This window comes from Arvicola amphibius, chromosome 1 (genome assembly GCF_903992535.2).
Source record: "Arvicola amphibius chromosome 1, mArvAmp1.2, whole genome shotgun sequence".
NCBI classification, from domain to species: domain Eukaryota; kingdom Metazoa; phylum Chordata; class Mammalia; order Rodentia; family Cricetidae; genus Arvicola; species Arvicola amphibius.
Genome location: NC_052047.1, coordinates 65,133,463 through 65,146,526, shown reverse-complemented (window position 1 = coordinate 65,146,526; position 13,064 = coordinate 65,133,463). Strand labels below are relative to the sequence as shown.

Here is a 13,064-nt window from a genome sequence, read left to right as displayed (position 1 = left end):
GATTTACGCCTGGTCTTTTCTTCTAAGAACTGTCAAGTCGTAGCGCTGATATGCAAGTCTGACCCATTTTGAGTTTGTGGCTAAGGTAGAGGTTTGACACTTTTCTTTTGCATGTGGAATCCAGCACTTTGGTTAAAGAGAATGTTCTTTTCTCATTGAATTGTGTTGACATCTTTGTTGAAAATTAATTACCTTTCTATGTGTAGATTTTTTTATTTCCTTTTCTGTCATTGATCTGTGTGTCTGTTCTATGCCAGTACTATAGTCTTGATTACAGATCTGAATCATTATCTCAAATTATGAAGTATGCCCTCCAACCTATCTTTTTCAGTATTGATTTAGTTATTTTTGGTCCCTTGCATTTCTCTATGAATTATAGGATCATTCTGTTAGTTTCTACAAAGACACCATCTGAGATTGACTCTGTATAATCAATCTTACTTCAGTCCATCAATATTGGCATGCTTTCATGGCCAGATAGTAAATATTTCAGGCTCTGTGGACATACTGTCATCACAGCTAGTCAGCTCAGCCATTGTAGCATAATAAAAGTACTCGTAGATAATGTATAAGAAAGAGTACATGAAATTAGAATTTTACATGATTTTCAAGTCAAGTTATGAAATATTTGTTGACTTTTTAAAAGAATATGTTTTATTTTTGTTGTTGATTTTTGGTTTTTGAGACAGGCTTTCTCTTTGTAGCCTTGGCTATTATGGAACTAGCTAGCTCTGTAGACCAGGATGGCCTCAAACTCACAGAGCTCCACTTGCTTCTCCTGGTGCTGGGTTTAAAGGTGTGTGCCACCATGGCTAGCTCTTGTGTAGCTCTTGTATAGGTGGCTATAACTGCAGTGAGGTCATGAAGGCAGCAGCCATGCCATGTCTGAAAGACAGCGCTTCATAGAACTCCCTGAAATCTCGCCGCTCTTATGTTCTCTCCACCCCCTCTTCCCTGAACCTTGGGGGTGGCGTTGATTTAGACGACACATTCAGCAGTCACTTCTCAGTATACTGAGTCTTCGAATTGCCGCCCACTGCAGATAGAAGCTTCTTTGGCCAACACAGACAATAGTACTAGTTCATGGGTATAAACAGATATTTAGAAGGCAGTCTTAACAACTTGTCTGTTTAACAGAACAAGTGGTAAGGTCCCCCTTTAGGGCCTGTAACCTCTTTCCTCTGAGTCTTGGGCTTTGGACTAGGTTTCTACCTTTTGTGGAGCAGGCTTTAAATCCAGTTAGAAAGCAGTTGGTATCCTTGTATCTTTTATACCACAATTGTACCAATAGTCACATTTTGTCTCCATTGCCTATATTGTAGCATTCAGGGGCCAGTGCTTAGTAAGACTGTCCTTTTTTTCCCCAGTGGCCTTCATAAAGCCTGGCATTATGAAAACTAGCCAGCCAACGGGAAGTTTTCAGGTCGGTTCTATCTTTATTTCTCTGTGTCCTGTATGCAACCAAAATGTGTTATATCTTCAACAGTAGGGTCTTACCATCTAGTTACATTGGGCATCCAAGAGCATTGGAAATAGCCTGTGTTGTTTGGGAGTGTGTGTGTGCTTCTGGTGTCTCCCTTAACAATAAGGTAATTTTCATTTAATAATACATTTTTTTCTGTCTACTCACGTACATACCTGTTGAAACTCCTTAACACACACACATACACACACACACACACACACACACACACACACACACACACACAAACTTCTAAATTAGCTATCAAAGTAGTGAGTTCTGTAAGGTCCCTCCCCCCATTCTTTACATTCTGTAAAATAACACACACAATTACTATATAACCCAAACAACCCAACAGTTGCAGTCCTGGGCATTAATATCCTGGAACAGTTAAAACTTAGAGTTACACAAACACCTGTTTGCAAGTGATCAGTAGCTCTAGGGGTAATGGCCCCAAAAGAGGTCAGTTTAGAAGTCCTCAACAGGTAGTTAAGCTCCTTAGCAACATGAAGGAATATAGCTGCACCGATACTTGCAGCAGCTCAGATGAATAGCGGCGATTATGGGCCATTGAGCAAGCTGGTTCCTAATGCCTACATATTTTATGATTCTATTTATATGACATTTTCTATAATGTCAGACTTTTGGTGATTCAGGTTTTTTTTTCCCTATTTTCTCCCCTGTGGTAAAATAACATCATAAAATGTAACATTTCAAATATACAATCTATGATAGCAAAAATACAGTGTTCAGTTGTTACCACCTCTGAAACTCTTTTTGATGTTGCTCTTTAAAGTATATTACAGATTTTTATTTGACACATTGTAATTGTGCATGTTTATGAACATGGTGATTTTTGAATTACACATGCTAGTACCTTTTATTTCAGTGAACTCATTAGCAGGAAAGGCTCTGGTATAGTGGTCCTTTTCTATGATACAGACTATAGGGTGGACAAGTCCTATGCCTTGACTCCCTAGTCAAATGGCATTTGTATGTTGAAATAAAACCTTGGTTTGTGTGTTTGTTCTGCACACTAGCTACCACCTTTCCTTTATCAGCCCTGGGTTTGATTTTTGGCTCTGCTGATGGATCCTTTCTCTTAGGAGTACTGAGAAGGTGATATGTAGCCCCTGTTGCTAGCATGTTGCTAGCATGACTTATGTGTTGATTCTTTGTGTGTGGCTCTTGCACTAGAGGGATCTGGGTGAGAACTGGTTTTTTTAATAACATAATTTTTTTAATTAATTCTTTGGGAATTTTACATCATGCAGCCTAATTCTGCTCACTTCCCTGTCCCTCCATATCCTCCTCTCACCCCGTATCATCCCCTAAAAGAAAATTAAAACAACAAAGCAAGCAAACGAGCAAAACAAAACCAAAATTCCTCTTCTCCATCTTTCCCGCCTCTCATTACCTCTTTATTTGTCCTGTTGGCTTTGGGAATGGTGTGTCCCATAAAATACCCTTTTGTCCAATCAGCTTTACTTGCAGATGTTCATTGCAGTGAGTCATTGGTCTGGTTCAAGGTCTCTAGTTTCTGGTCCACCATCATCACTGGATCTGCACTGAAACTCCTCTGTGGCCACCCTGAGTCATGGAGAGCCTGTGGGATTCCACAGGACCAGTCCCTTCACGAGCTCCAGTAGGTCCTAGATGGAGTGGATGTTAGGGTGGGCCAACCCAAGACCCTGCTGTAGGCCTGGGTGGTGGCTGAGCTCAGTCTAGGCCACTGGTGCCTTCCACCTCAGATGAGGGGAGGAGCCGACTCCCTTAGGCCCTGCTATTAGGGCCAGTGAGGACTGCTTGTTTTCTAGTTATCAGATCCAGAGTTCCAGGCTCACGGCAAGTTCTCAGGAAGTTCTTGTTAAAGTGTAGTTAGAGTTATAATATGTATTTTGTTGTTTAACAACATTTAGCACTTTCATACTTTCTACTTTTGTTTTTCAAGTTAAACCTTTTTCTACTTACCAGTTTCATGCTTTAGAACCTTTGTCTCTTTTTAATAAAAAATTGTGGGTAGGCCAGGCGTGGTGGGAGGCAGAGACAGGAGGATCTTTGTGAGCTCGAGGCCAGCCTGGTCTACATGGTGAGTTCCAGGACAGCCAGAGCTGTATAATGATTCCCTGTCTCAAAAACCCCAAAGCAAATGAAACCAAATTGTGGGCAGTGAGATGGTGAGTAGAGGCGCTCGCTTCCAAGCCTGGCAGCACTCTGAGTCTAGTCTTTGGGACCCACATGGTGGGAGGAGAGGACCAACCTCCACAATTGTCTCCGATCTCCACGAGTGCTGTGGCATGCACATAAAATGTGTTAAAACGTGCATGTAAAACAGTGTATAAAACTTGGCCACCATTGTCAGTCAGAACATAGCTCTAGTGGCACCCTTCCTTAGTCGAGTTCTCTTCCTTGAGTATTTCTCCCTCATCTTTGGTACCTTTCTGCCCTGCTGTATAGTTTCACCGAAGAGGTGTATTCCTTTAAACAACCTTATTGGGTTTTTCTTACTTTTTGGAGACAGTAGTTGTGATAGGAATTAAACTTGGCCTTGAGAAAATGTAGGCCAACTTAACCACTGAATTTTACTACACTGTTACTCAGTTTTGACTATCACATGAATAGAATCATACAACGCTACCTGCTCAAACTTAATGTGTGTTGCATCTCTTTTTGTTTAGTGTTATTGGTTTAATATTTACCCATTTACTTAGTCTGTTTTGTATGAATATGCCATGCTTTTCTCATTTTAGTTGTATGTTTGGGTTATTAAGCATTTACAGGTAAGTGCTGTTGTGAGCATACCTCCTCCCCTCTTGACCTATCTTTTCCTTCACAAAATGATGTTTTTTAATGAGCAATTCCTCATTTGATGAAGTCCAATTTATCATACTTTTCCATTATGGTAAGTGCTTTTATTTCTTTTTTGATGAATTTTTAATCAACCTGAGGTCATGAGACATTTCTTGATTCTGTTGCATAAATGACATATTGATTTGCCTTTCCCATTGAAGATGGCTGTGTATCAGAAGTTAGTTTTTGTATGTGTGAAATAGACTTCTTGTTTGTCTTTCCAATGTGGTCACTCCTTTCTCAAGTTTCTTTGATGCTCTTGTGTATCTTCTCCCTATTATTATTATTTTGGTTTTTGTGGGAGAATTTCTCTGTGTAACAGCTCTGAATGTCCTGGAACTCACTTTGTAGTCCAGGCTGCTGGCCTTGAACTCACAGAGAGCTGCCTGTCTGCCTCTTGAGTGCTGGGATTGAAGGGATTCACTACCACCTTTTTTTGGCTGTCTCTCTTTTTTTCCCTTTAGTTTGATGATCTATTTAAGACATAGCTTTATTTTGTACCCATGTTGTCCTTGAACATGTTGTGATCTTCCTGCCTCTACTACCTTCTACGTTCTAGGATTGAAGATATATACCATGCCTGGGTATGGTATAATCCTAGTACTTGAGAGGCAGAGGCAGGCAGATCTCTGTGAATTCGAGGCCAGCCTGACCTACAGAGTGAGTTCCAGAATAGCCAGGGCCGTTACAGAGAGACCCTGTCTCAAAAAAAAAAAAAAAATCCTAAGTGTGAAACAATATTCGTGTAACAAGACTTGGCAAAAGTCAGAGAGCAGCTGATGAGAAATCAGAAACTATGACTTCCTACCCTAGTTTGCTGTGCTTCCCATTGGTGGTACAAGCTGTAGACCTCAGTCTTGCCACCAGCTGTGTGTGTGTGTGTGTAATCCTGGTGAGGAGAAATGAGTTCTTAATTTAATGATGAATTACAGTGTGCTATGGAGCCAGGATTTAACATGCCTCCATAATTGTGAGCCTCTGAAGATTGCTTTGTTGCACAGTTAGAAGAAACTGGCTGAAGCTTGTTTTCATGTTGATGATGTAGTTTCAAGTGATTGAAGAGAGCCAGATTGTTTTTACCCTGTTGATACAGTTCTTGCCCTGAGCTATGTAGTTCCTTCTATTCATTTTACTTTTCATGAAAAACAAATCAGTTTGACTTATTTCTAAAAATCCACCTAATTCCATGGTGAATGAAATAGCTACAAGTTGTCTTTTGTTTGTTTGTTTGTTTTTTAAACATTTGGTTTTCTTATTGGACAGAATGAGATAGAAAAGAGTTTTTTTTAGACAGGGACCTAAGCTAGGTTTTGTGAGCTGGAGGTGAGGCAGAAGAACCTTAACTTCTCATCTAGAAGGGGATACAGAGTGAGGTTCAGGACAGCCTGGGAGAGATGAAGGAAGAAAGCAGGAATGTAGGGACACTCTATAGAACTCATTTGGAAGAAGAAAGCGGGACTATGGGGAGCACTCTATAGAACTCGTTTAGAAGAAGAAAGCGGGATTGTGGGGGGCACACTGTAGAACTCAATTGGAAGAAGAAAGCAGGATTTTGGGGGCACTCTATAGAACTCAGTTGGAAGAAGGCGGGATTGTGGGGGGCATACTATAGAACTCATTTGGAAGAAGAAAGCAGGATTTTGGGGGCACTCTATAGAACTCAGTTGGAAGAAGAAAGCAGGATTGTGGGGGGCACACTATAGAACTCAGTTGGAAGAAGAAAGCAGGATTGTGGGAGCACTCTAGAACTCTGTTAGAAGATGTATGCCCCAAACACTACAAGCTTTACCATTTCTATTTCTCTTCCACCTCTTTTAAACTAAAGTTTAAAGGGCCAGTGTTCCCTACTGGTGAATGCTGGTGAGGAATACATTATGATTTGCACTATGATTTGTTTCCTATCAGTAGTTGCTTCCTTTTTCTAGCTAAGTAGTTTCCATTGTTTGGCTATCACATTTTGTTTGTCTTTTACCGGTGAAGGATGTTTGCAAGGTTTCAGTTTTAGCATTGCTACAGTGAGCTTCTTATGGAGGATGAGAGCCTGTGCTTCTGAAAGTCGTATAGGGACCAAAGATGCTTCCATGCTGTTCTGCATTCTTAGTCTTTATTGAAACCTGAGTGTTAGGCATGTTTGTTCTAATTGGAAGGGGATAGCTAGAACAAACAGATACAATAGGAATTCTATATGTCCCTTGTTTTCCCAATCTATCTATGGGACCAAGTTATGTGTCTGTAGCTAGGCAAGTTTTGGTACGTGATCAGTAGTCTGCAGCATGACTTTTCAAGTAAACTCTTTTTTAGGAAAGAGATGAGGGAAACATACTCACTAACCCACCAGTATTGATTGATTCTTTACTGGGATAACACTTAGGCTCTGATTATTTTCTGTGCTGGGAACCCTTTTTGGTCATCTTTTATAGGAGAATTTTAGCCATAATGATAATTGAATGATGTGTTGATATTTAATTTGTACTCTTTTTAAGATTTGCTTATTTTTATTTTATGTGTATGAGTGTTTTACCCACATTACCCTGCACAATTTCCTTCACCTTTGACTTTACCTCTCATGGGATCTGCCTTGCCTTTTCCTATCTGCTTGACAGTCCTTTGGAAGATATGCTGTTGTGGGTTTGTGCAATTTTAATAGCTTGTGTTGTTGTGTGTACTTATAGAAGCTTGAGGGCTGCTTTAGCAATTAAGTGCAAATTGTTTGTTAGCAAGGTTTTTTTATTTTATTATAATTAAACTGCCCCCAAAACTAGTGATCTTCTGATTTGTTTTCAGTTACCCTATGTTTTAAGTCTCTCTCTACTTTGATTTTGTTAACTTTGAGGACACCTGAAGCTATAGGATAGGTATGAAAGAAGCACTTTAGTCTGGCCTTTTGCCTAGGCTGTTCTTCTTTTGCTTACTGACAGGTTTTTTTTGTTTGTTTGTTTTTTGTTTTGTTTTTGAAACAGGGTTTCTCTGTGTAGCCCTAGCTGTCCTGGAACTTGCCAGGCAGACTTTGAACTCAGAGATCCGCCTGCCTCTGGATTGCTGCAATTAAAGGCTTGTGCTACCCTGTCTGAATCCTCCTGACAGGTTTTTATTTATTTTATTTTTGTTTGTGTGTTTGCTTTGTTGTTTTTGGTTTTTCAAGACAGGGCTTCTCAGTGTAATAACCTTGACTGTCCTGTAATTCACTCTGTACATCAGGCTGGTCTCAAACTCACAGAGATCTGCCTGCCTCTGCCCCTTGAATGCTGGAGTTAAAGGCGTGTGCCACCACCTGGCTTTTTTTTCTGGATATAGACTAGCTAGCCACTGAGGTCTATATAGTATACTGACCATATTCAGTTAACCATGCCAATTTTGAGAGCAGAGGCAGTTTTGTACATGTTTTCAGTATACAGTTCTGTGAAATTTCTCTGTGGTTACCATGATCAGGATTTATCGATTTTATTTTATTTATTATATTATTGATGTAGGATAGTATCATATTTTGTGTTCCACAGAGTATCTTACTCATTGTAAACCATGTCTCCATAATCTTACTACTGAGAAAGAAAAGAAGTTACTAATTAATCTGTAATATGCCATTGATTGTAATATGCATTCTTGTTTCAGTGTCGTTAAATGGGGGGAAATGTGAACTGAACGTGGATTGTTAGTGCTTCACTAGTAATAGCCAAGAACTACTTAGGAATGAATGAAATATAGAAACAAATGACATAGTCGTTCACTTCTTTTCCTTTTGATTTTTAGAAAGAAGGAACTCTCAGCCACCAAGAAGGACCGTGTGAGTCATTGTCTAACAATATGTGAAAATATTGTGGCACAGTCTCTCAGGTAATTCTTTTAAAAGAAATATATATATATATATACACACACACACACACACACACACACACACACACACATACATACATGAGTGCTCTATTTACATGCCTGCATGACAGATTCTATTATAGATGGTTGTGTACCACCTTGTAGTTGCTGTGAATTGAACTCAGGACCTCTGGAAGAACAGCCAGTGCTCCTAAACACAGAGCCATCTTTTTAGCCTCTTTTCCCCTCCCTATTTCCTTCCTTTCTTTCTTTCTTTCTTTCTTTCTTTCTTTCTTTCTTTCTTTCTTTCTTTCTTTGTTGTTTACTTTCTTCTTTTTATTTTTAGATGTCTCTCAGGTAATTGTATTAGTAACTTTCAAAAGAAATAAAAACTGATTGCTGGATGGTGGTGGCATAGGTCTTTAATCCCAGCACACAGGAGGCAGAGGCAGGTGGATCTCTATGAGTTCCAGAAAAATCTCTTCTGTATAATGAGTTCTAGGACAACCAGGGCTACACAGAGAAACCCTGTCTTCAAAAACCAAAACAACAACAACAAACCTAACAACTGTGTATTTTCACTCTTAATGGATTAAACATATCCTTTGTACCCCTAGCCGTCTTTAAAAAGTTCATCTAGTCTAAGTGTGGTGTGGTACAGACCTGTAATCCTGGCATTTGGCAGGCTGAGACAGGAGGATCTTGAATTTGTGATTAGCCTTTGAAATAGCAAAACCCAGCATCAAGAAAAATCTATTTAAAATAAGGATGTTTTCACCACATCTAGCTGTGTTATAAGGGTATGGTGCTCTGTCATGGGTAATGTTTTCTTTTTGGCATGTTAATATGAGAATTTAGCCATATGATAGTTGAATTGGATGTTGGTGTTTGATTTGTACTCTTTTAGGATTTGTTTATTTTTATTTTATGTGTGTAAGTGTTGAACCCACAGAGACCATAAGAGGGCTCTTGAGTCTCTGAAACTGGAGTTAAAGATGGTTATAAGTTGCTGTGTGGGTGTTGGGAACCAAATCTAGGTCCTCTGCAAGAGCAGCAAGTGCTCTTGTCCCCTGAGCCCCCTACTTTTTTTTTTTTTTTTTTTTTTTTTTTTTGAGACAAGGTCTAATTTAGCCCAGGATGGCCTCAAACTCACTATATGGCAAAGGATGACCTTGAATTCCTGTCCACCTTCTGGGTGCTCAAGTTATGGATCTGATATCTCAGAGTTTCTATTCTTATGATGAAACACCATGACCAAAAGCAGCTTTCATTTATGTGTCCATTTAACAGTCTATCAGTGATGGAAGTCAGGACAGGACTGGAGGAGCTGATGCAGAGGCCATGGAAGGTGCTGCTTACTGGCTTGTTCCTCATGGCTTGATCAGCCTGCTTTTTTATAGACTCTAGAATCCCAAGACCAGGGGTGTTTCTTTCTAACAACAATGGGCTAGACCCTCCAACATCAATCACTAATTAAGAAAATGCCCTACAGACTTCTTTGCTTGTAGCCCCATTCAATGGAGGCATTTTCTCAATTGAGGTTACCTCCTCTTAGATGACTTTAGCTTGTGTCAAGTTGACAGAAAACTAGCACGGACACCTGGCTTTAGTATATAGCTTAAATATTAAAATCCACCTTAAATAGTAAATAAATTCAACTTGGAGAAGGTATTGACAATGTGTAAATGAGGCTTAATAGTTTAGCTTGTGAATCATTATAGAAAAGACCGTTATCCTAATAAGCAAATAGATTAAAAAAAAAAAAGACAAGTATTTCAAGAAAGAAATTTGACTTGGCTACTTAGACAGAAACAGGAGGTTCATGAATTAGAGGCTAGCCTAGACTTTATAAAATCATGAACTCTTCTCAAAAAAAAAAAAGAAAGGAATTAGTTTGGACTCAGTACTTACTTTGGGTTTCCTGTGTTAAAATTTCTATCTTTTTGGTTGTTTTTCTTTCTTTGTTTGTTTTTTTGAGACAGGATTTCTTCATGTAGCAGTCCTGGCTGTCCTGGAACTTGATTTGTAGACCAGGCTGACCTCAAACTCACTGAGATCCACCTACCTGTGTCTCCCAAGTGCTGGGATTAGTGTGTGCCATCACTGCCCACCCTAAAAGTTCATCTTTATTAGTTGTGGACTGAATGCCTCTGCTTCCATCCCAGTCTCTGTGTTGAAGGTTTAATCCCCCAGTCTGTGAACTGAGACCAACTATACATTTTAGTAAGTGAATTCAGTGCTTACTCTGTCTTCTTGGGATTAATGCCACATCCTACAAAGTTAAACCACTTTGTCTCATAAACGGCTCTTCAAATACCAGTCACAGACCTGTGGGAGGCCATTGAGTGACTAATAATGAGATTGGTCTGACCTTCCTCTTTAGGTTCAGTAGTTTTTAGTTAGCTAGGGTAGCTTGCAGAACTCAAGAAAAGACATCTTCTGACTTGCTACAAGGAAACTAGATAGTAGATGTTCAGAAGGTAAGGTATGGCACCTCTGTGCCCTCTTCTCCAGTCCTCTACTTGTGCACCAGCCTGGACTCCAGTTCCCAGCACTGGCAGACATGTGCTGTGCTCTCAGCCATCTAGTCTATGGGATTTGCTATAGCAGCTGGAACAGAGATGAAAACAAAAATAGGACATTGTCACCTCACAAGTTGGCAAACAAACTCACTGGAGTTTTGTCAAAGGTAAGACACGTGGGGCATGCTGGCTTAAAACCAAAATCTGACCACACCAAAAATCAACCAGAAATGCAAAAAAGTGTAGGAAGCTATAATTTGTAACAAGAACAATTAGTCGGGCTGGAGAGATGGCTCAGTGGTTAAGAGCACTGGCTGCTCTTCCAGAGGTCCTGAGTTCAATTCCCAGCAACCACATGGTGGCTCACAGCCATCTGTAATGAGGTCTGGTGCCCTCTTCTGGCGTCATGGAAGGAATGCTGTACACATAATAAATAAATATCTAAAAAGAAAGAACAATTAGTCATCATTGACCCAGAAATTAAACTAGGTTAGCTCACAGAAACATTAAAACGGTGTAACTATTTTATGTGTTCAAGAAGCAAAAGGTTGGGAAGTAGAAACAAGACAGGAGAAAGACTGAGCCTAAACTAAAGTAAGGCAGCAGCTGACTTCTCATAGGAAATGCCTACCAGAATCTAGGGAAGTGCCATCTGTAAGGCCTACTCTTTCCAGTTAAAATGTCTGTCAAATGAAAAGGTGAAATAGGTTTTGAGTCATACCACAGGAATATTTTGTGTCTGATAAGCAATGAGTTTAAGACACTTTAAAGAAAGTGTTTCAGGCAGATAAGAAAATCTGATCTACACAAAGGATTGAAGAGAAGTGGAAATAGCATCTCTGCTGGCAAATGTAAGAGACTTCCTTTCTCCCTTTTTCCTCTCCCTCTTTCCCTGTCTCCCTTCCCTTCTGTCCCATCCCCCTCACCCCTCACCCCCTCTCTCCCCTTTGGAAATAAGACCTCACTATGTACTTATCTAGAACTAGTGGTGATCTATTTGCTTCTGCCTCTTTAAGTGCTGGGATTACAGATGTAATCATGCATGTAGCAACCTATTCTGTGACACTGTTCTAGGGGAGATGTGGATAAATGTTTACTCAATCCATAGGGAAGCACTAACAGATCAAAGTACTGATACCACCAAAACCCAACTTGGTGAATCAGCGAGTGTACCAGGGTTACTTACAGTGCTAAAGGTGAGTGGTAACTTACAGAGTGTGGATGACTCAGAAGGCAGTGCATCCCCAAAAGCCCACCCTGGGCATGGGTGACACTCACAGCTCACTAAAGCTGAAAGCCTGGAACTTTCTGTACAACATAGACCTCAACCGTTCAGGAGTCTCTCCCCTCAACAGTCCTCACTGCTTTGTAACCCTGGTATCTTTTTCAGGGTTTCTATTGCTGTGATAAACACTGTGACTGAAAGCAGTTTGGAGAAGGAATGGTTTATTTCAGTTAATACTTCCAAATCACAGTCCATTGCTGAGGAAAGTAAGGGCAGGGACTGATACAGAAGTCATGTATCAGTTTTTACAGCACCCAGGACCACCAGTCCAGGGGTGGCACCACCCACAACAAACTAGGCCCTCCTAGCCAAGGAAAATGGCGATGGGCTTGGTCTCTACGACATGGACGGGCTCTGTGTGAGCCTTGTCAGTTTGGTTGCTCACCTTCCTGGACCTGGGGGGAGTTGGGAGGACCTTGGACTCAACATAGTGTAGAGAACCCTGATGGCTGTTTGGCCTCAAGAGGGAGGGAGTTGGGGTGTGGGTGGAGGGGAGGGGAGGGAAGGGGGAGGAGGAGGGGAGGAGATGGCAATTTTTAATAAAAAATAAATAAACTGGAAAAAAAAAACTAGGCCCTCCTAAACTGGGCGCTGGTAGTGCACACCTTTAATCTCAGCCCTTGGGAGGCAGAGGCAGGCTGATCTTTGTGAGTTTGAGGCCAGTCTGGTCTACAAAGTGAGTTTCAGGACAGCAGCCAAGGCTACACAAAGAATCCCTGTCTTGAAAACCCAGTTAAAAAAAAAACAAAAACAGAAAAACCCTAGGCCCTCCCATATGAATCATTAATCAAAATGTGCAGTAAGCCAAACTGGTGGGGGCATTTTTCCAATTGAAGTCCCTTTTCCTAAATGATTCTAGCTTGTGTCAAGCTTACATAAAATTAGCCAGGACACTGGGAGAGGGTCATTATGAATCTGGTAAGTTTCAGGGTCTTCCTGAGATGTGTGAGTTGCTTATTTACTAGGTCTTTTTGTTGGGAGTTGTTTGTTTTATTGAGATAGGGACTCTTTATGTAGTTCTGGTAGTTCCTCAACATGCTATGTAGACCTTCTACTTCTGTCTCCTGAATGCTGGAATTAAAGGCACGTGCCACTATACCCAGCCACTTCCTGAGTCTTAAGAAGCCTTCGTTCA

At 40.5% G+C, this 13,064-nt stretch overlaps 1 protein-coding gene across 3 annotated transcripts in view; it reads left to right on the top strand.

Annotated features, from left to right (window-relative positions):
* The window catches only part of Htt (huntingtin), a 139,055-nt gene that overhangs the window by 4,233 nt on the left and 121,758 nt on the right, over positions 1-13,064 (top strand). For all 3 annotated transcript variants that reach the window (XR_005283088.2, XM_038311049.2, XM_038311036.2), the window contains exon 2: positions 8,060-8,143. Coding sequence is in view for 2 of the 3 variants with exons in the window: in XM_038311049.2 (XP_038166977.1) it covers positions 8,060-8,143 (84 nt within the window). In the remaining variant the exon portion in view is untranslated. The remainder of the gene's footprint in view (positions 1-8,059; positions 8,144-13,064) is intronic.